Here is a 24256-nt window from a genome sequence, read left to right on the forward strand (position 1 = left end):
TAACCCGGATGTGTAGGGTCCAGGTTCAGTCGGTGGTGAGTGTGTAGAGCTGCTGTTGATCACCGCTGGATCCAAACGAAAACAAACGAAAAGCTGCAGTATTGGGTTCCTGGCTTGAGTCGCAACCATGTCTCGGGGATCCATCGAAATCCCTCTGCGGGACACAGATGAGGTTTGCACTTGTTTTATCTCTGTGCGGCGCTGAATATAATTGGATTGCAGTTCTGCTATCATCTGCTAACATGCTATCATTCACGCGCTTTTAATAAGTTTACATAAAATAAATAAACTAACAGCGGCGAAAGACAGAAATACCCCAATGAGTCTTAGGATACTCAAATCATAAATCATACAACGAGAAACTCTGAACGTGTTTCACGAGATGTAAAATACTTCACCCGAGCATCTTTCAGTCTTTTTCTGTTGAGGTTCATGTCTGGGTTCAGTAAGATTTGTGATGTTTGTTGAAGAAGTCATCAAGGCTGCATTTATTTGATCAGGAATGCAGAAAACAGTAATATTGATAAATATTATGACACTTTAAAATAATGGTTTTCTATTTTAATATACTTAAAAATCTAATTTATTCTTGAGATGCAAAGCTGAATTTTCATCAGCATCATTAACGTTACTCCAGTCTTCAGTGTCACGTGATCTTTCAGAAATCATCCTTAAATGCTGATTTAATATCAGGTTTGGATAATTTTGCTGCTTAATATTATTTTTCTTTTTTTTTTGGAACCTGTGATTCTTTTTTTTTTTTCTTTTTTTTTTTCATGATTCTTTGATGAATAAAAAGTTTAAAAGAATTGAGTTTATACAAATCTAAAATATTTTGTAACAATATACACTGTTTAAAAGTTTGTGGTCGGTATTTTTTCCATCCTTTAAAAAAATAATAAAAATAATTAATGGTTTATTCAGCAATGATGTGTTAATTTGATAAAAAGTGAGAATAAGACTTATTGTTAAAAGAAAAGATTCCTAATTTAAATAAACCCTGTTTTTTCTTTATTTTTTATTTTTTTTTTTTTACTTTTATTCATCAAATAATCCTAAAGTTTCCAAAAAATAAAATATAATGCAGTCCAAATGTTTCCAACATTGATATTAAATCAGCATAGTTGAATGATTTCTGAAGATCATGTGACCCTGGAGTAATGGCTGATAAAAAAATCAGCTTTGCATCACTGAAATAAATTTATATTTTAAAGTATACTGAAATAGAAATCCATTATTTCAAATGGTAATAATATTTTACAATATTATTGTTTTTCTGTATTTTCGGTCAAATAAATGTAGCCTTGATGAACAGAAAAGACGTCTGTAAAAGTAAAACACATTAAAAATCTTACTGATCCCAAACGTTTGAACAACAGTGTATTGGTGAAATGTCCTTTATTGAAACCCAAGCAAATTGTATTAACAAACATCTCGGAAGTAAATAGAAGAAGAAACCATTGTACATTTTAAACAGCACCATAGTTCGTATTACATAAATTTACTTTTAGACTCCTAGTTTTAAACCATTCAAACATGCACGTTTTTTTATTTATTTTGACCTTATGAATATATGACAACGTGTCGACGTGCATGTCCAATACAAATGCTAGAAACACCTCAACATCTTCAAATGAACCGAATGAATCATAGCTCCTACCAAATTAACAATAATCCTAGCTTCATATATTGTAAAACAAATCAATTAAATAATTACCTCCAAATTAACTCCAAAAACTGTGTACCTGATGATATTCCCATATTAAAGAGCCACACAGATGGGAAATAAAAAATTACCTGTATTACAGTGTATGATGTAGCTGTCCATCAGTGTAAACAATGTGCAAAGTAATTAAACCAAAAAGTACACGATTTATAAACTTATTGGCTTCTAAAGTAAGGAGTTGACTCTGAATCGCTGAAACGAGTCGTTATAGATTTCAAATCTTTTACCCATCTCTATGTACGTCACTAGGAACACTTTGCATAATAATCTCCGCCTACCGTCTTGGGAGAAACGAAGCTCTGACCTGCCCCACCCCCCACACAGACGCTCTGTTTGGTGTGAGAGCATCATGTCGAGGAGACAGTGTGTTTTTAATTGTAAAGGCAAGTTTGTTTTATTTTCACTGCCAAAGAATGAAGATCAGAAGAACCAATGGCTAAAATTCATTTTCACCACAATACCAGAGCATTACAACAAATCCCTTTTGTTGTGTTCACAACATTTCACTGATGACTGCTTTTCTAATCTCGGTGAGAACAAGGCAGGATTTTCAAAGCGTTTGGCCATAAAAGATGGTTCATTACCAACTTTATTTAGACCAACGAGCATCTCCAAATCACAACGCGAAGTATGATTATGAAGTTATGTGTCTGTTTTCTCCCGAGCGTCTTATCAGTATGTGTGCTGTCTGCAGCCTTGGTCTGCGCTGATCGTCATGTACAAACACGTCATTAAAATGAAATGTGTAACTCCATGAATACTCAACGAAGAGACGTGAGAGAACTAAACAAGTGCTGCCGAAAACAGATATTCTGTGATAAAGTAATCCATATGAAAACAGCGCAATGTCTGAACTGAACTGAAACTGAAGCGCGCGGCTTGAATACACCCACACAGAAGAAAAAGCAGCAAGATTGTTCAAGTTTTTTATTTTACTGTTTGCATCGCGGTAAGAAGAATAAGACATAATTCACCCCAAACAGATGCTAACGCATTGTTTACCGTGAAGTTGTGTGTGGAACAACCAATCAAAACTATGTCAGTTGACCAATCAGAACACAGTATGCTACCGAAAGGTGGGGTTTAAGGAAAATGAATCTTTTGATCAGCTTCGCGCGAACCGTTTGGGGATCTCTGAGAATTGAGGTAATTTTAAAATGATATTTTGACAAAATGACAATGTTTTTTAACCTTGGATGGATTTAAACCTATTGTACAGGACTTATAAACAGTGATAGGAAGCTTAGAATTTTCATCTTACTGGCTCTTTAAATGACTAATAGTCTCAGGGGCACTTTTACACACATTCTTTCAGATTAACTGAAGCTGTATTTTATTGCATCTTATTAATAAATGATATTTATCATAGGCGTTAGAGCTCTACTGTATCACTGGAGGAGTTTTATCCTATGTTCATGATCTTGTCCTTGTTAATGGTCATTAATTTGTTTCTTCTCTCTCAGGTCATTGAGCTTGACTTCGACCAGCTTCCAGAAGGAGATGAAGTCATCAGTATCCTCAAACAGGAGCACACACAGCTGCACATATGGATCGCACTCGCCGTGAGTCACAAGCTCATGTACGGTGACATTATTAGAATTTCTGGTGCGCAGAAGTCTCACGACTATTTCTTTGCAGTTGGAGTACTACAAACAAGGCAAGACGGAGGATTTTGTCAAGTTGCTGGAGGCGGCTCGCATCGATGGAAACCTGGACTACAGAGACCACGAGAAGGACCAGATGACATGCTTGGACACACTGGCAGCTTATTATGTCCAGCAGGCTCGGAAAGAGAAGAACAAGGATGCAAAGAAGGACCTCATCAACCAGTCCACTCTTCTGTACACCATGGCAGACAAGATCATCATGTACGATCAGGTAAATGAAGGTTACAGTTTTCATAGTAATCTCTGTCATTGTTGTATTTTTTTGTTAGGTCTTTAGCCTTGTGATATTTTTCATTTCCATAGAGCCATCTGCTGGGAAGAGCTTGCTTTTGTCTCCTGGAAGGAGATAAGATGGATCAGGCAGATGCTCAGTTTCAGTTTGTACTCAACCAGTCGACAAACAACATCCCTGCACTCCTGGGTAAATGATATGGCACATGATCATTATATACTTAAGAGTCTGAACTTGAAATCACAGTTCACTTTATTTTTCCTAATACAGCAGAGTTTCTTGAAAAGTTTTAATTTGCCCTTTCACAAACTAAGGCCTAAAACGGTCTTAAATTGGAGCAAAAAAATCTTTAATTCGTAAAGTCATTAAATGTTGCAAATATCTGAACATTATTAAATCAAGATACATTTACTTGAGATGCAATTTGAACATAAAGTTTCGTTTTCTGAGAAAACAAACAAAATTAAGTACGTTTATGTTTAAAACATGAATAAAAATGAACTCGCTTTCCCTTCCAATCAAGTTGATTTTTCTGTGCCCAGTGGAAGGTATTTGTTCTTGTTTTGATCATAAACTCTCTTCATTTTGATCAATTTCTCATTAAAGATGACGATGACTTTTTTTCCTTATTTTTTTTTATTTTATTTTTAAACATGCAGAAAGCCTCTACGGTGTTCCTTTGAATCCTTTAAAAGTCTTAGGCTAAGTTTACACGACAACGGTGCAGTCAAAAACAGAAAAATTCCCTTGCAGTTTAAAAAAAAGTTTCACGTATACGCAACAACATTTTCAAAACGTTTCGCGTTTATACACATCCAGTCAAAAATGCTTTATTAAATGCCAGGCCAGTAGTTGGTGCTGTCACCTTGTTAGTAAACAGTACCTGTAGGAGTGATGAGTGAGAATTATATGATTCGTTTCCACTGTTGGTTGTTATGTTGATGAAGTAAATCCTCACTTTAGTGAAGAAGCGTTAGCAAACTCTTGACCAGCAACAACAGTACCATATACGCTGCTATTGGTGTGTATGTTGGTTCGTACTTGGCTTTAAAATCCACACGTATTGCACATGTCTGCATACCTAACACATACTACGCACGACGTCACCGTTTTCAACGATTTTCTTATTTGGTGTTTACACAAATTGATAACATTGGTGTTTTCAAAAACTTGCACTTTGAAAACTGTTTTCAAAAATCTGCGTTTTTAGTCCCGAAAACACCTCTGTCGTGTAAACGAACAGTCAAAAGGCATTAAAGTTTCCAGTTTTTGTCTGAAAACATTGTAGTGTAAACGGCCTCTTAAATCTACGTTCATAAAAACCTGCAGAAACCCTACAGTGTTCCTTCAAATCCTTTAAAAGTCTTAAATTCAGTTAGATCAAATTTAAGGTCAAACCAATGTTATAACAAAAGCCTTAACTTGAGGGAGAAAAAAAAACAAATATGTGGCCTAATAACGAAAGGGCCTAATTTGATAATTAAACTCCATATTAGTTAATTTAATTTATTAAATGCGATTGCTGCATGCTCAAATTCACAACAGCTCAATCTTGCACGTTCTACAGGATCAGGTTTCAGAGTAAATCGCAATCATTGACTATTGCACATTTATGCCAAGCGTTTGCTCTTAATAGATGTTGTCGTGTTATGAATGATTATTTATGTTTATGTCCTTCAATAGGTAAGGCGTGTATCTCCTTCAACAAAAAAGATTACAGAGGAGCTCTAGCCTACTACAAAAAAGCTCTCCGCACTAACCCTGGCTGTCCAGGTGAGTCTGTCAGATGTGTTTAAATACTATTGTCATAGTAGGTCAATGTGTCCTAATCAAATCTTGACAAAATAAACGTCAATTGAAAGATGAAGAAACGTCAAGATTTTAATACACATTTAGGCCCCTATGAAATCTGTTTTATTTTTCCTAAAATGCTGTGTTTTTAATCTTTCTGTTTTAATGGTTTAAATAAATGTGAATAATCAAAATGCAAGTTAAATCAATAGAATTCATAACTTGAGTATTACCGTATTTTCCGGACTATAAGTCGCACTTTTTTTTTTTCATAGTTTGGCTGGTCCTGCGACTCATAGTCAGGTGTGACTTATTTTTCAAAATTACTAAAACATTACCATCCATGCTGCTCAGTGCTCTGTAGTCTACCACTGAAAACAGAGCGCCCTCTCGCGGCTGTAGACGGTAATGTTTTCTCTTGGTTCTTGGTTCTAAATGAATGTGACTTATATATGTTTTTTTCCTATTCATGACGTAGTTTTGGACTGATGCGACTTATACTTAGGTGCGACTTAGAGTGCGAAAGATACGGTATTCAGTTCAGTCATCTGTACAGTCCTACTTTTGATATATTTATTCATCCAAAATTTGTTACATTGTCAAATTCCACATTTTGCTGTGAATTCCATTTTTATGATTTCATTCCGTGATTCTGTCTCCATTTTCTGCATCACCGCAATCTTAGGGCTCTTTATTTAAGCCACTGTAATCTCAAATGTTGTTTTCGGGTCCGTGTTCCAAACTGCTTGTTAACCGGTTAACCTTAACTGTTATAATTCACACGGAGCTTATTTCTGCGTAAATTGTCTTATTGCAGCCGAGGTGCGACTAGGCATGGGCCACTGCTTTGTAAAGCTCAACAAACTAGATAAAGCTCGACTGGCGTTTGGCAGAGCCCTGGAGCTCAACTCCAAATGTGTGGGAGCTTTGGTGGGGTTGGCTGTGCTGGAGCTCAACAACAAAGAGGCCGACTCCATCAAGAACGGGGTGCAGCTGCTTTCCAGAGCATATACCATTGACCCCAGTAACCCCATGGTGCTCAATCACCTCGCCAATCATTTCTTTTTCAAGAAGGTAAAGCTGGATCTCTCTTGTGATCTGCTGTTTTGAAGTGGAGATCTTGTACTTTATATGTGCGTTGTGTTTTTCAGGACTACAGCAAAGTGCAGCATCTGGCTCTTCATGCTTTTCACAACACAGAGGTGGAGGCTATGCAAGCGGAGAGCTGCTATCAGTTAGCTCGATCCTTCCATGTCCAGGTAACAAAGAGACTTCTTTCATTTGAAATAGTTGTCAGTCAGTATATTTTAGGGCTGAAACAATTAGTTGACATTATTAGTCGACAAATATATTTGTTGTTGAGTAGTCGTTAAATTCATATGATCTAATGTAAGAGCCTACAATAACGTGGTTTGACCAGTGTGGCGCTGTAGCGTGAGACTGTAATTTAGCTCTCCCGATGAAATTCAGGAGAAGACAGCGCTTCAGAACAAACGCAGCCAAATCCAAGGGTGCTGATCTGTGTTTAGATGATTGTTAATATTTGCTGTGCATTTTTCTCCCAATAACAAAATAAACACATTAAAAACTGACAGCGGTGAGAAGGCAGCATTTTAAAACGCATCTGATTAAAAATATGTGGATGTTTGCATGAGCTCTGTAGTTCAGTACTTCTGTAGAGTCCAATCATGGCACATTTATTTATTTAGTACTTTAGAACTATAGATAGCCTTAAAGGGTTAGTTCAGCCAAAAATGAAAATTATGTCATTAATGATTCACCCTCATGTCGTTCCAAACCCGTACTAGACCGCCGTTCATCTTCGGATCACAGTTTAAGGTATTTTAGATTTAGTCTGAGAGCTCTCAGTCCCTCGATTGAAAATGTATGTACGGTATACTGTCCATGTCCAGAAAGGAAATAAAAACATCATCAAAGTAGTCCACTAGACATCAGAGGGTCAGTTAGAATTTTTTGAAGCATCGAAAATACATTTTGGTCCAAAAATAGCAAAAACTACGACTTTTTGGAACGACATGAGAGTTATTAATGACATAATTTTCATTTTGGGCTGAACTAACCCTTTAAATCAAGCAGGTTTACAGTATTAAACATGAAAAAACATAGTCGCTGTCGCTTTCAGTTAGAATTACAACTTGATTTTCTGTTATAAAGCAGCTCTCCAATTTAAACTTATTTCAATAATCTAATATTTATCTTTAATGTAATATTTAATATCTCATATACTATTTATTTATATTTAACTGTGTTTTATTACAGCTTTATTTACCGAAATAAAGCTTTTTCTTTACTGAAAACTATTTTTAATAGTTGAATTAATATTCAAAACACTGAAGTCCTTTTACTGACCTCAACACTGACCTTTTACTTATTTATTTTTTTTACATGCTTTACAAAAAGTGAAATATTCAGTGTAATATTTACTCAAAAATGTTAAAGACTGATAAAATGGACAGAGGCCAAACATTATTCGACCTGGCCAATATATCAGCCTGTCAGTCAGCTTAAAATTCCTGCAGTGTGTATCACCAATGCTGATGAACGTGCACATGTGTTTGCTTTTAGGAGGACTACGACCAGGCCTTCCAGTACTACTATCAGGCCACTCAATTTGCGTCGTCTACTTTCGTACTGCCCTTCTTCGGCCTGGGCCAGATGTATGTGTATCGTAGAGACAAAGAGAACGCTGCACAGTGCTTTGAAAAGGTCCTGAAGGCTTATCCCAACAATTATGAAACCATGAAAATCCTTGGGTCTCTTTATGCCACATCGGATGACCAGGAGAAGAGAGACATTGCTAAGGTACGACATTATATATCAAAAACTGCATTACATAATAGATATTTATAAGTCTTCTGTTTGTTTGTTTTTTACTTGTAGGAACATCTGAAAAAAATCACAGTGCAGCATTCCGATGATGTGGAAGCCTGGATTGAGCTCGCCCAGATTTTGGAACAAACAGATATTCAGGTAACAGTTATTCCTGCACCTGCTTGTGTCTGGATTCATGCAACATATAACCATCTAACACCCATGTTTCCTGCAGGGTGCTCTTTCTGCATATGGCACGGCCACTCGTATCCTCCAGGAAAAGGTCCAAGCAGATGTTCCTCCTGAGATCCTCAATAATTTAGGGGCTTTACACTTCAGATTGGGAAACCTTGGTGAGGCAAAGGTAAAGACGGATTTTAGGCTCTAATTAAATGAATGTTGTATGGCGTTATTTCCCCGTCAAATGTCGAGAGTGCATTATTGTAGCGCGAAAGTACATTGATATAATGCGCGAGTGCAAATCTCTCTGCTCGCGCGCGGAATATAATGTGCGGAGCGCGAATCTCTTTCCTCGCGTGCGGGAACTGGGCGCGCGCTCTCAGATGTACGTTGCTCTTGTAAGAATTTTCAGTATCAGCCAATAAGATTCCATGTACGATGTCGCGTTTTCGGAATTGTGGGTGGGGGGAGTGCATGAACAGCTCTCTCTCCACCTTCAATACCACGACTTAGGTGCCCTTGAGCAAGGCATCGAACCCCCAACTGCTCCCTGGGCGCCGCAGCATAAATGGCTGCCCACTGCTCCGGGTGTGTGCTCACAGTGTGTGTGTTTGTGTTCACTGCTCTGTGTGTGTGCATTTCGGATGGGTTAAATGCAGAGCACAAATTCTGAGTATGGGTCACCATACTTGGCTGAATGTCACTTCACTCACTCACTCACTCACTCAATAAAACACCTAACCCTAAAAAAATTCTAAAAAAAGGTTTCTCAGCTGTTTTTTTTTAGTATTAGGTGTCCTTAATAACATACTAAAAGTTTACCAAAGTTTGACCACTAGAAAGGTGTAATTTTCAAGATGGCGTCCAAGATGGTCAGGGAGGCATTAAAATATCCTAACTCCTTCATTATTTGACTTAGTCAAGTAATCTTGGTGTCTAACCCCATGTTTTCTGGGTCTGTGAATCCATTGGACTTGTCTAAATTGCACTGACTTGATTACATACTTATGAAATACATGATTTTGTGAGAATACTGTAAGGTTTTATCATTGTTTGGGGTGAACCAGAGATGTAAACAATTTAGCCTATGTCATGTAACTTGTTTTGCTAAAACACAGACTTTACACTCAATGTAAAAGTTATTGCACCCAAAAGTAACTTAAATTGGAGTTGTATAACTTTGATCATAACTTTGATCATAAACAACCCTGCATTAGCCCGAACAGAGGCCTGTGTGTGAAACCTCTAAAATGGTCACTCAATATTCAATTTTAATAAGGTAATTAATATGTAATGCATCCTATATAGATGTTTTAGAGTATAAAGGTGGCATTATACTAAACCCAACAAACCTAAATTCACCATTTTCAGCAATTCAGAAGAATAGAATATTGACATTTGATATTGCGTGACTCATTGTAATGTTGTTGGCAGCACAGTGTTTACCATTTTGCTCAAACAAAATTCATCCTTGACTACTTAAAAGAAAAGTTCTTTATTTTTTGTAATTTAATTTAAAAAAGTAAACTTTTGTTTTTTTGTTTTAATTCTGTTTGTTACGACTTAAAGTTTAGAAAAAAAAATCAGTATCTCAAATTTTGAATATTCCATTTTGAGCTTGATTAGTTTTTTTAATTATGAGTATAAATACTGGGTACCTCCTGGGCTAGTTCAGAACATGCAACCACAATTATGGGAAAGACAACTGACTTGACTGTTGTCCAGAAGACAATCATCATAACCCTCCACTAGGAGGTTAAGCCACAGAAGGTCATTGCTGAAAGGGCTGGCTGTTCACAGAGTGCTGTATCAAAATATATTTATAGAAAGTTGACTGAAAGTAAAAAGTGTGGTAGGAAAAGGTGCATAAGCAACAGGGATGACTTCAGCCTTGGGAAGATTGTCAGGAAAAGCAAGAACTTGGGAGAGCTTCACAAGGAGTGGGCTGAAGCCGGAGTCAGTGCATCAAGAGTCATCAAGCTCAGACATCTTCAAGAAAAGGGCTACAGCTGTCAGATTCCTAAAACTAAGCCACTCATGAACCAAAAAAACTAAAACATCAGAAGCATTTCACCTGGGATAAGGAGAAAAAGAACTGGACTGTTGCTCAGTGGTTCACAGTCCTCTTTTCAGATTAAAGTTAATTTTGCATTTCATTTGGAATTCAAGGTCTGGATGAAGACTGGAGAGGGACAGAATCCAAAGTCCAGTGTGAAGTTTCTGAAGTCAATGATGATTTGAGTGCCGTGACATCTGCTGGTGTTGGTTCATTATGTTTTAAGTCCAAAGTCAATGCAGCCATCTACAAGGAGATTTTGTAGCACTTTATGCTTCCATCTGCTGACAAGCTTAATGGAGATGCTGATTTATATTTGCAGCAGGAATTTAGCACCTATGTCAGGGATCTATGAGGGAGGACCCAATTTCATTGGGAGGTAATAAGGTTTTATTGACAAAACAGAGTGATACAAGAGGGTAGTGAAGTGAACAATAGATAACACAACAGGATAACAGTTAACAGGAACAGCTAGGGGAGGCCACTGGGAAAGCTTCAGGAAACAACTGGCAGAATACTTGGCAACAGAGGGGGCAGCAAAACCAGGCTGATGGAGAAGACCACACAAGGCACCGTAGAGCAGATCTCAGACACTTGTTAACCACTGACTCTGAAACAGACCAAGTGCCAGGTAGGTAGAACCAGGGCAGGACACACGAGGACAGGTCAGGAACTCGAACACAAAACTAGACAGGACAAAGCTCCACAAAAACACAAATTAAACTCAAGACAAGGAAAGATATAAGCCAATGAACTAATAAAAGGTTAAGTAACAAGATAAGAAATTACCAGTTTAACCAACAAGAATCAAGATTAGAAAAGCCAAATAAATATTACAAATAAAAGCCAAAAGCAAGAACAAACAAATTGCTAAAATAAGGAGCAAGACAAAAACATAGAACTACAAGGACTAGACAAGGGTACAAGACCAACCAGACAAGGAGACATGGGCGCGTATTCAGCCACATACAGAGACAGAGAGGGTGTGAATGACCATGAACCAGCAAACAAAAAAGGGTAAGGGGCACTATAAATAAGGAAGAAAATACATAAGGGACAGTTGAGCACAATAAGACTGACCAGGCTGACGAGGGGGGTGTGGTAAACAGGAAACAAGGAGGAGGAGCTAAAGGAGCACATGGCCGAGAAAACAATTAACAAAGCCATGTGCTGATACTAGACACAAGAAACAAAACATAAAACAAAGTGCAAAACCATCACAACCTACCCACAGTGCCAAAACCACTTTCAAGTGATTTGCTGACCATGATATTTTTGTGCTTGATTGGCCAGCCAATTCACCTGACCTGAACCTCACAGAGAATCTATGGGGTATTGTGAAGAGGAAGATAAGTAACATCTGAAAAACAATACAGAGGAGCTGAAGGCCCCATCAAAGCAACCTGCAGTACCACAGACAGTAATTGCAAAAGGAGCCCTAACCAAGTATTAATAGCATAATTAAACCTACTTTGGAGATCTTGAACATTTCTGTTTTGTAAATCTTTTTTTGATTGATCTTTGAGAAAATATTCTAATTTTTTGAGATACTGAAGCTGTAAGTCGTAACCATCAGAACTCAAACAAAAACTCTTTACATATTTCAGTTTGTGCGTGTGCAATAAATGTAGAATATAAAATGTTTGCTTTTTTAAATTAAATTACAAAAAATAAATAACTTTTCCATGATATATATATAATTTTTTTTTTTTTTTTTTTTACATGTACCTGCATGTACTTAAGGGAAATTGTACATATTTTCCCCAAAAATATGCTTGTAACCAATTGCTTTAATATATAATTGGACTTGTAATCACTTATCTATCATGCAAATATGCTAGTTATAATATAGCATGGCAAAAACATGTATCAGGCACCAATATTTCTGGTCTAGGAGGAAAACCAAGGAGTAATGGTCATTTCAAGGACCTGGTGGCAACCATTTTGAAAAACGGGGCCTTTCTTGGAGTCAAACTTTGGTAAACTTTTAGTATGTTTTTCAGTACATTTGATACTACTGTAAACCACTGAGAAACGTTTTGTTAGATTTTTTTTGGGGTCAAGACATATTTGCAGCTGACTATAGAGATCACAATGCACCGAACACGTTTTAAGAGAAAGCCCAGAGAAAATTCTTACTAGAGCACCGTTTATCTGAGAGCACGCGTGCAGAGGGATTCGCGCTCGCGCATTATATTAATGTACTTTTGCGTTACAGTAATGCACTCGTGACATTTGACAGGGAAATAACGCCATAATGTTGCGGTTCTGCTGTTTGGTACTACAGAAAACACATCTCAATTTCTTTGTAGAAATACTTCTTGGCTTCTTTGGAGAGGGCAAAAGCTGAGGGCGAGCATGATGAGCACTACTACAACGCCATCTCAGTCACAACCTCCTATAACCTGGCCAGACTCTACGAAGCCATGTGCGAGTTCCACGAGGCTGAGAAATTCTACAAGAACATCTTGAGAGAGCATCCCAACTATGTCGACTGTAGGCATCATCATAGTGTGTCTGGGTTTGTAGTTTTCTTTCAGGAAATGGTCTGTTCAGCTGGTTTATTTGAATCTGTCACAGGTTACTTGCGACTTGGAGCGATGGCACGTGATAAGGGAAATTTCTATGAAGCCTCTGACTGGTTTAAAGAAGCCCTTCAGATCAATCAGGTATGTAGTTCTTATCCTTATGTGTATAACCAACAAATATTCTCATTCTTCTAGTTCTGTTTTAATGCAAATTAAAAAGCCAACAAAAAAGCAAATGCAAGATAAAAAACACAGCTTTACTGAGGAACAGCAAACATTTTGATCACAACATGTGACCTTCTGTGCCTAATTGCAATGTCAGGTCACATGGTAGTGCATAACGTGATGACCAAAAATCGAATGGTTTAATTAACACTGTCATGTTCTTTAGAATTCAGTAAGGCTCGAGTATTATTATTTTATTAATAAAATAATTCTCAGTTGATTAATCTATTTTCATTCACTAGCAGTTGTTTCATGTTGCTTAAAGTCTAATCATAATTCATTACTTATTATTTATGTGTCTAATGTTATCTGTTTTTTGGGGGACGGGGTAATCATGTAAAGTGTGCAACCTTGTCATCTTTGTTTTAAGGTGACTTCTAGTACTTTTTGTTGTAATTCGGCACTGAAGAAGGTTATGATCTAAACATTTTCCATTCCTCAGTAAAGCGGTGCTGTTTTAGTATCGTTGTTTTTATTCGTGCTGTCAAACAATTAATCGTGATAAATTGTTTTTTGTTTACATAGAATGTGTGTGCCGTGTATATTTATGTATATATAAATACACAAACGCGTATGTTTGAAAAAAATTTTGTGTGTGTGTGTGTGTTTGTATATATAATAATCATAATAATCATCATAATACATCTTATTTGTAATGTCCTTTTCTTAATACTTAAAGTGCTAACATATATTTATAAAATAATAATATATATAAACAGAACATTTTATGTATGTTTTTATATACATAATAAATATACACAGTTCACACAAATATTGTGTAAACAAAAATATTTAAGATGCGACTAATTGTGATTAATTGTTTGACAGCACTAGTTTTTATATTTTTTTTATTTTGTTACATTTTAAATTAGCGAATAATCATTTTCAGTAATTTTTGTATGACTATATACTTTTTGATGAATTTTAAGTTTGAATTGCTTTATTAAATCAAGTCAAACTGAAATGAGAAATATTGCTAGCTGAAATAAAGTTTTTATTAAGTAACAATTTATTTGTAAAAAAATTTTTTATTGTTAGTTAACTATAATAATGCTGCAGTACAGCTATAGATTTTATCTTGCACTTTTGGCTAACGCACCTAGAAATTCTAGATGTATTTTCAGGTTTTTGGTGATTTCTTCAGCTCTTTATTAATGAATTGTATTTTGCAGGACCACCCCGATGCCTGGTCTCTGATTGGTAACCTTCACTTGGCGAAGCAAGAGTGGGGTCCCGGGCAGAAGAAGTTTGAACGCATCCTTAAGCAGCCCTCCACTCAGAACGACACCTACTCAATGCTGGCGCTGGGAAACGTGTGGCTCCAGACACTGCATCAGCCCTCCAGAGACCGAGAGAAGGTGACAAACTGTCTTGTGTTGTCATTGTTTTTTCTCTTTTATTTATTACTAATTCTTTTGTTTGTTTTCGCAGGAAAAGCGGCACCAGGATCGAGCTTTGGCGATCTACAAACAAGTTCTGAGGAATGATTCCAAAAATCTGTATGCTGCCAACGGCATAGGTGCTTTATCTGCTGTTTAATTAGTCTTGTAAACCCTGTCCTGTAACTAGCAATACAAACCAACATACTGGCGGTTAACCGTCTTTCTTTCGTGTGGCACAGGTGCTGTGTTGGCACACAAGGGTTATTTCCGAGAGGCACGGGATGTTTTTGCCCAGGTCCGAGAGGCCACGGCAGAGATCAGTGATGTCTGGCTGAATCTCGCACACATCTATGTGGAGCAGAAGCAGTACATCAGTGCAGTGCAGATGGTGGGAGAATAAACTGAAGGAAAAGTCTCCTGAGGATGAGGGTTTTGTTCTGATTGTGCACTCGTGTTCTGTTTTTCTGTCTCTTCAGTATGAAAACTGTTTGAAGAAATTCTACAAGCATCAGAACACAGAGGTGCTGCTGTATCTGGCCCGAGCGCTCTTCAAGTGTGGCAAGCTGCAGGAGTGCAAACAGACTCTTCTGAGGGTGAGTCAATCTTAATACAACTTTGGAGCTTCTTTTCTCTACTGAAGGGTTTCCCAAACTGAGTTTTGTAAGTTTGTGAAAAAGTAATAACTGATTAAATCATAAAAAATGAAAACAAGTTATTTTAAATAAAAAACAACACATTTTATATATAAATTATAATTTTTGTCATGTGCCTTTGACAACATGGAGACACTACTTTAGTTTTAATTGATATTTTGAATCGGTATTTATTTTATTTTCAGGTTTCATTTATATTTTTACATATATTTATATATCAGTTTTAGTTAGTTTAGTACCATATTAGAATCGTTAAGCTGAATGCAAGAAATAAATTTAATCTTATAAGTTGTTTAAAAAAATCACATATATAAAAAAAAAAATTACGTGTGTGTTTTCCCAAGTCTTTTTTTTTTTTTTTTTATGGTTTCAGTTAACTATAATAATCCTGAACCATGAACATGTAAATGTTGTTGTTGTTGTTTTTTTATATATATACTTTTTTCTTATATGCTAAATCAGGCTGCTAGATATCATAATATGTCAATTAAATTATATTGTTATGCTAATATTTATATATATGTTGCATAATTCATTAGTATAGTATTAAAAATTAATTTAAATTTAATGTAACATATTACTTTAGTTATATTTTCAAGTGCAACCCAGTGTATTGGACTGGAATGTTCATATATTTAAAGCTGTTTCTCATCAAAAGTAACATAAGATTAATACCCATATATTTATTTTTATGCATATTTTTTATTATTATTATATTAATTATGATTCATTAACAAAAAGACAAACAAATGTGTGTGTGTGTGTGTATTAGGGCTGTCACTTTTGTGAAAAAATCATTTTCGATTTTTAAGACAAGTGTTCATTGAATCATTTGTAAAAACTATTTTCCATGTCTAAGAAAAAGATGTTTCCTTTTTCAACATCAAATAACGGACAAACGTAAAGAGGCACAAGTCAGCAATATTTCTTATTTGTTGGCATGAAGTTTCGGGCAGAATAACAAACAGCAACAGGAGTGCAACATTCTAGAAAAAAATATATACAGTATTGTTCAAAATAATAGCAGTACAATGTGACTAACCAGAATAATCAAGGTTTTTCGTATATTTTTTTATTGCTACGTGGCAAACAAGTTACCAGTAGGTTCAGTAGATTCTCAGAAAACAAATGAGACCCAGCATTCATGATATGCACGCTCTTAAGGCTGTGCAATTGGGCAATTAGTTGAAAGGGGTGTGTTCAAAAAAATAGCAGTGTGGCATTCAATCACTGAGGTCATCAATTTTGTGAAGAAACAGGGGTGAATCAGGTGGCCCCTATTTAAGGATGAAGCCAACACTTGTTGAACATGCATTTGAAAGCTGAGGAAAATGGGTCGTTCAAGACATTGTTCAGAAGAACAGCGTACTTTGATTAAAAAGTTGATTAGAGAGGGGAAAACCTATAAAGAGGTGCAAAAAATGATAGGCTGTTCAGCTAAAATGATCTCCAATGCCTTAAAATGGAGAGCAAAACCAGAGAGACGTGGAAGAAAACGGAAGACAACCATCAAAATGGATAGAAGAATAACCAGAATGGCAAAGGCTCAGCCAATGATCACCTCCAGGATGATCAAAGACAGTCTGGAGTTACCTGTAAGTACTGTGACAGTTAGAAGACGTCTGTGTGAAGCTAATCTATTTTCAAGAATCCCCCGCAAAGTCCCTCTGTTAAAAAAAAGGCATGTGCAGAAGAGGTTACAATTTGCCAAAGAACACATCAACTGGCCTAAAGAGAAATGGAGGAACATTTTGTGGACTGATGAGAGTAAAATTGTTCTTTTTGGGTCCAAGGGCCACAGGCAGTTTGTGAGACGACCCCCAAACTCTGAATTCAAGCCACAGTACACAGTGAAGACAGTGAAGCATGGAGGTGCAAGCATCATGATATGGGCATGTTTCTCCTACTATGGTGTTGGGCCTATTTATCGCATACCAGGGATCATGGATCAGTTTGCATATGTTAAAATACTTGAAGAGGTCATGTTGCCCTATGCTGAAGAGGACATGCCCTTGAAATGGTTGTTTCAACAAGACAATGACCCAAAACACACTAGTAAACGGGCAAAGTCTTGGTTCCAAACCAACAAAATTAATGTTATGGAGAGGCCAGCCCAATCTCCAGACCTTAATCCAACTGAGAACTTGTGGGGTGATATCAAAAATGCTGTTTCTGAAGCAAAACCAAGAAATGTGAATGAATTGTGGAATGTTGTTAAAGAATCATGGAGTGGAATAACAGCTGAGAGGTGCCACAAGTTGGTTGACTCCATGCCACACAGATGTCAAGCAGTTTTAAAAAACTGTGGTCATACAACTAAAAATTAATTTAGTGATTCACAGGATTGCTAAATCCCAGAAAAAAAGAATGTTTGTACAAAATAGTTTTGAGTTTGTACAGTCAAAGGTAGACACTGCTATTTTTTTGAACACACCCCTTTCAACTAATTGCCCAATTGCACAGCCTTAAGAGCGTGCATATCATGAATGCTGGGTCTCATTTGTTTTCTGAGAATCTACTGAACCTACTGGTAACTTGTTTGCCACGTAGCAATAAAAAATATACTAAAAACCTTGATTATTCTGGTTAGTCACATTGTACTGCTATTATTTTGAACAATACTGTATGCCAAGGGGACAGCTGCCATAACAAAATTAAAACATCACTGCAGGCTTCAACCCAGCTGCATTTATGATTTAGGCAATTAAAGAAATTTAAATAATGATTCAATCCATTTAAAACAACGGTTCAAAAATGAAACTTTAAATGTACTTGAGAACAGGCCATGTGTGTTTTTTTTTTATTGAACGTAACTGACACTTAGGCTAGGCGGCACTAGGCAGGCATAATGGAATGCACAAAAAGGCTAGGGCCATTACACATTTATTGGACAGGAAAACAAGTCGATCAACACATGTATATCCAGCTGTTGAGAAGACACGCTCTGACCGCACTGATGTCCCAGGGACACTCGGGTACAGCTGCGCAAGGTGTGGTAGTACTGCCAATTTTCCACCACAAAAGCCAGTCTCTGTCAGCTTGCAATGGTCCTTTACATATCTCAGAATCTCCTGTAGCTAGATGCGTGAATGAGGCGAATTCACGTCTACCTTGCCGCGAGACCTCCAGACGCGCTTGAACGCATCTTTACATTGACTTAATATTGAAATCATTTGCGCCAGACACTCTATTGATTCCCTATTTTCATTTTCGAAACTTTTTTTGGCTGGTCCGATCGATTGTGCAATCGATTTTCGAACTAAAAGTGACAGCCCTATTGTGTGTGTGTGTGTGTGTGTGTATATGTATGTATATATGTACAGTGTGGGGAACGTAACTTTAAAAAAGTAATTAGTTATAGTTACTCACTACTTGTTCCAAAAAGTAACTGAGTTAGTTACTGAATTACTCTATAATAAAAGTAACTCGTTACCAGGGAAAGTAACTATTTGCGTTACTGTAAAAAAAAAAAAAAGTTGCTACATGTCAGAGAATTTGTACATTTTTTTCAGTTTTCACAAGTCAGTTGAAATGAGTAGAACAGACAGGTACATAACTTTCAATATTTATTGCACGTCAACAGACATTAAGAGTTTTATCCTGCACTTCAAGTATTATCTTTGTAAGAAAAGTGTTTTTGGCCACTAGCTTTGTAGATGCGTGTCACACATTACATGTACACATTACATGCACGTTCTTGCCTTTGACCACAATGAATTTGAAGTAGTGCTTATATCTTCACCTTGAAAATGCAAACTTTTCATTGGATTGCTCCTGACTCGCCATCTCTGCTGCGAATCTCTGTGTAGCTGTTGCGTGTGTGTGTGTGCCGCGTCTGACGGCATGTGTGTAAAAACACTGGCTCTGATTGGCTACCATGAAACACATGACTGCCTTAGCCAATCATAATCGCTTATCTCGTCATTAACCCACCTGCTCACTCGCTGTGTGAGCCAGGGGTCCGTTCGGATTGCATAGTTTATTAAATCAATGCATAGTAACACACCGCATTTAACGTTCAGTAACATTAACTGCGTTGTAACGACGGGAAAAGTAATTAGTTAGATTACCGCGTTACTGAAAAAATAACGTCGTTACCTAACGCCGTTCTTTTAAACGCTGTTATTCCAAACACTGTATATGTATATATATGATTGTAACACTTTACAGTGCAATAAAGTCCCATTAGTTAATGCTAAGTAATGCATTAACTAGCAATGAGCAATACATTTATTGATCTTTGTTAATGTTAGTTAATAAAAGACTGTTTATTGTTCGTTCAAGTTAGCTTAGGTCCATTAAATAATATTAACGGGTTAGGGTTAACACAGCTTTTGATTTTAATAATTTATTATTAAATATACTTTAAAAAGTTCATCTTTTGAACCTAGATTTTATTCCTAGTTATAAAGTTTCTGACATCCTGCTGTTTTTCTTGTTTCTGCTTTTCTCTGGTTCTGTGACTCTCAGGCTCGGCACGCGGCTCCCAGTGACACGGTGCTGATGTTTAATGTGGCGCTGGTGCTGCAGCGCTTGGCCACGCTGGTGCTGAAGGACGAGAAGAGTAATCTGAAGGCTGTGTTGAGTGCGGTGAAAGAGCTGGAGTTGGCTCACAGGTACGTGAACTCCATGACCTCCAGCCTATGATGCACTACAGCTTGAAGCTCTCATACCTTTCATAACTTTGTTATTGTTCTCACAGGTCATTCAGCTATCTCAGTAAGGCTGGAGACAAAATGAGATTCGACCTTGCGCTGGCTGCAGGCGAAGCCAGGTATGCTTGTTCTTCCAAATATGGGATATTTGTTCTGAAATGAAAGTTTCCACAAATGTCCCAGTCAGGTGTGACCTGACACCCCCTGTGAAACTACAGGGAGTCATGAAAAAATCCACAGCCAGTCTAAAATTATTTGATGCTTAATATACAGTTATGTGTATAGTTTACCTATACATAATATTTACATTTTAAATTATCTAATAATTTTATTCAATTATTTAATAAAATACAGCATATATTTTTCTTTTTTTATATTTTAGATATATTTTGTAAATGTTATAAATTATATAAAAAATGTGTTATAAATCCAAATTAATGTTTTATAATAGTATCCTTTTTCATTTTATATATATATATATATATATATATTTATTAGTGGTGGGCCGTTATCGGCGTTAACGTCTTATCGGGCGGAAATTTTTTTTCGCAGTTAATCTATTCTCAAAGTTGGGTTGGCAGCAGGGTCTATACTAAGCAAGTTATGATGACTTTCACCTTTATATTTTATATAACTGACTGACTGAGGCCAGCCTAAAAAGATGCTCAGGACAGTTGTCGGGCCACTGCTGCGCATCGTCACAAAAGCTTATCTTTTTCACATGTTTTTACGCCTTACCACTTGTCGATTTAAACATTAAAGCATCCAAACACAAGACTGAAAAGCTGAACAGAGTAACTGGTTACTTGCGTGCTGTGTCGGTGCGGAGAGAGAGAGAGCCGCGTATCACAGACAGCAACACTGAACCGATCTCTCTTCTGCAAAGTTCTCCTCGAAGTCCCTCCTGCACCTGAACGAACAAATACAAATCGCAGTTTGAACAAACAAAAAGATGTGAAAGAACTCGAAAGTACTCGCGGTGTTCTGGTGTTCAGGGCTCATGCATCCACCTTGTTAATTATGCTCGAAAAAACTGTCAGTTATTTCTTAAGTGAAAGTAAACAGTTGAGGAAAAAAATGGGATGTGTATTATATTGAATGCATTCATCGTCTCTTAAAGTGACCGCGCCTAGTTTAGCTACTGGCTGCTGTAATGTTAATCCAAGAAAATGAAAGAAAATCACTCACTGCTCTTGCCTGAATTTCTTTGTAGTTTTAACAGTAAAACCAAAAATTATTCAAGCATCAGGTATATTTTTTCATATATATAGCAAAACTGTAATAATGTGAGAAATGTAGAAGGTGTCTAAATAAATGTAGGTTTGCTTGTATATTTCATTTTTACATTGAAGACTATCCAGTGCTATTTTACATTTAATTATTAGGTTTCTGTACCTTGACACCTACAAACTTGAAAACAACGTAAACATTGTTGTGAAACAGGCATAAGGTTGTTTGCACCTTGTGCAATGTAGAATTAGTTTACAGCTTTTTCAAGCACTTTGTGATGCATTTTGGAAACAGGAGATTAGATCACAGTGAGATTAATCTAGATTAAAAAAAAAATTAAAAATCTATGCCCACCACTATATATATATATATATATATATATATATATATATATATATATATGTATGTATGTATATATTGCATACATTTTTTGTATAGGCATACACTGTATATATACACATACATGCACATACAAAATGTTCTTTTTTTTTTTTTTTTTTTTCATTTTGGGAGGACAAGGCTTTTGAAGGACATAAGAGGAAATCAATAAATGACAGAATTGAATCATTTGAAGTGTATGTTTTCTCTTTCAGGCAGTGCTCTGATTTGCTAAGCCAGGCTCAATACCATGTGGCCCGAGCTCGGAAACAAGATGAGGAGGAGAAGGAGCACCGCGCCAAACAGGAGCAGGAGAGAGACCTGCTGCGGCAGCAGATGCTGAAGGAACAGCAGGAGAGGAAGAGCAAAGAGGCCGAGGAGCAGAAGAAGCTGCTGGAGCAGAGAGCCCAGTATGTGGAGAAGACCAAGGGCCTGCTCAACTTCTCCGAGTCCATGAAAGCAGCAGCAAAGGAGAAGAAGAAAGGAGGCAGTGGACGGGTGAGTTAAACCACTTCAACACTCTTTTTCACACCCCGTCTTTTCTAAAATGTAAATTTACTTTTTTACTTAGCGCAAGAAAGGAGGCGACTTTGATGACTTTGTCAACGATGACTCTGATGAGGACCTGCCGATCAAGAAAAAGAAGAAGAAGAAAGCTGGGAGTGGCAGTGAAGTGGAGGATGGTGAGGAGGATGGAGAGAAGAAACCCCGTAAAAAGAGGAGGAGGTAAACACTAATAACTCTATATATTTATATATATATATATATATATATATATATATATATATATATATATATATATATATATATATATATATATATATATAATGGAATATTGGTTTTGTTGTGCTAGTGCATTTTTTTTTTATTTGCATCTATTTTAATGAACAATTAATATAAGTTATAAAATGTAAATTATGTAATAGTATTTGTCTGAACACCTGATTGGAGTTAAACTGGTTTATTCTGGGTCAGGTTGAGTTTCGGTGTGTTTCTCTTGTTTCCTCAGACCAGCTAGAAGAGAAGATGAAGGTTCAGATGATGAGGAAGGAGGCTCAAGGCCTAAAAAGCAGCGCAAGCCCAGAGAGCGCAAGAAGATCGAGAAGGTAGCAATGCTCTGAGCACTTAACGTGAAAGTGTTACGTGTATGTTGAGATTTAGTTCTAATTGCTTTTCTCCCCTTTTTTTTCCCCCCAAGCCGGAGCGCATGCCGCCGTCTCTTAAAGGGAAGATCAAGTCCAAGGCAATCATTTCATCCTCTGATTCCTCCTCCGATGAGGATGGCCTGAAAATAGCAGAAGACAGGTGAGAGACGTCACTTGAGTTTGCTTAAAGTTTGCATGAGCTGGAATTTCACCCTGTCTATTATGTAAATGCATGTTTTAAAACCTATTGTGAACAATTTAATCGGTTCATTCATTTCCGGATCTTCCAGTGAAATGACAGACTTCTCTTTGGTTTTAATTTAATTTAATGTAATTTTTATTTGTAATATTTTTTTATTTATTTTTTACTTTACACTTTTCCTGTAAACATTTACATAGACTCCCTAGCATTTCCTGGACCTGTTTGAAAAACCCTTATCTGTTGATGTTGTAAAAAAATACTATAATAATTAGTTTTGTTACATTTGTATTACTTTTTTTCCATCATATCATAGTACTGCTATAGTATTTCATTCATTCATTCATATACTCTATTTGAATATAACTTGATTTTTTTATCGTTTTTTTTCTTAGACTTTTTCTGCACTCACACTTTTTCCCTTGTGGTCGTCTAGTTTGCAGTCCCCTTATTTAGTCTTAAAAGTCTTAAAAGCTCATGTTCATCTGCCTGTTTTTGAGTGAAACACCCGTGTCTCAAAATCGAATCAACAACTGATGCATAGAACCAAGTCCCATAACCTGTTACTCTAGGATCACAATATGGAAAACAACATGTGCTGCAATTTCAGTTTCATTAAGAATTTATTCATTTTTTTTAATTGTCTGTTTCATGTCCAGAAACCCCAGGGACAGCGGCTCTGGTTCAGACGAAGGTGAAGGCCACAGGAAACGCATCGCTTCTGACAGCGATTCCAACGAGGAGCGTAACCGGTCGGGCAGTGAGGCCGGCAGCCCCCAGCGCTCTGGACGCTCAGACGAGGACGAGTCTGGCAGCGATCGCCCGGTGAAGAGGAGGAGACCACAGCAGCAGTCCGACTCGGAGCAGTCAGACAACGAGAGCAAGAAGAGCCGCTCCGAAGGCTCTGACGACGAGTCTCAGGCCGGATCTCCAGCCGCCGCTTCAGATCGAGGCTCCGAGATCGAAGGCTCTCCGCAGAGATCCGATAACGACTCTGAGCCGGAGGGGTCCAACAACGAAGCCTCCAACAGAGGATCTGATGATGACAGTGACTGAGATGCTGACCATACGGTCTGTCGATTACAAAAAAAAACAAAAAACCTTTATGGTAATGTTCAGATCATAGCACGTAGTCAAGTGTCTTCCTGGATAATGTTTCTCCGATTTTACACAATGTTTTTGCTTTTATTTGTCAAAAATAAGAATGGTGTTTTCTGTTCAGTCTGTTGGAAACCTCTTCAGCAGGCACTTTACGTTGAGCGTTACAGCATACAATGTGCTCTGGAGTCTAAAGGGACAATCACAAGCTGATTCAGAGTCGGTGTACAATATGAAACACCTTTGAATAAAAAATATTTTGAATTTTTCTAGTTGAAT

At 37.0% G+C, this 24256-nt stretch overlaps 1 protein-coding gene across 2 annotated transcripts; it reads left to right on the plus strand.

Annotated features, from left to right (window-relative positions):
• Positions 1-24245, plus strand: LOC128016504 (RNA polymerase-associated protein CTR9 homolog). 2 transcript variants are annotated; one of them, XM_052601050.1, is made up of 23 exons: positions 1-172; positions 3190-3288; positions 3365-3604; positions 3697-3814; positions 5309-5398; positions 6234-6490; positions 6568-6675; positions 8003-8239; positions 8318-8407; positions 8484-8612; positions 12797-12980; positions 13065-13153; positions 14410-14595; positions 14669-14756; positions 14859-15007; positions 15096-15212; positions 19743-19888; positions 19975-20046; positions 21751-22033; positions 22107-22261; positions 22545-22641; positions 22734-22840; positions 23539-24245. In XM_052601050.1, the coding sequence occupies exons 1-23, from the start codon at positions 128-130 to the stop codon at positions 23933-23935; spliced, it is 3483 nt and encodes a 1160-aa protein (XP_052457010.1). In that variant the 5' UTR covers positions 1-127; the 3' UTR covers positions 23936-24245. The 2 variants fall into 2 exon arrangements, with proteins under 2 accessions (XP_052457010.1, XP_052457011.1); XM_052601051.1 differs by having other exon boundaries at positions 2-172; positions 19743-19892; positions 19979-20046.
• Positions 24246-24256: the final 11 nt, after the last annotated feature.

The sequence above is a fragment of the Carassius gibelio genome, chromosome A7, assembly GCF_023724105.1.
Source record: "Carassius gibelio isolate Cgi1373 ecotype wild population from Czech Republic chromosome A7, carGib1.2-hapl.c, whole genome shotgun sequence".
Classification (NCBI taxonomy): Eukaryota; Metazoa; Chordata; class Actinopteri; order Cypriniformes; family Cyprinidae; genus Carassius; species Carassius gibelio.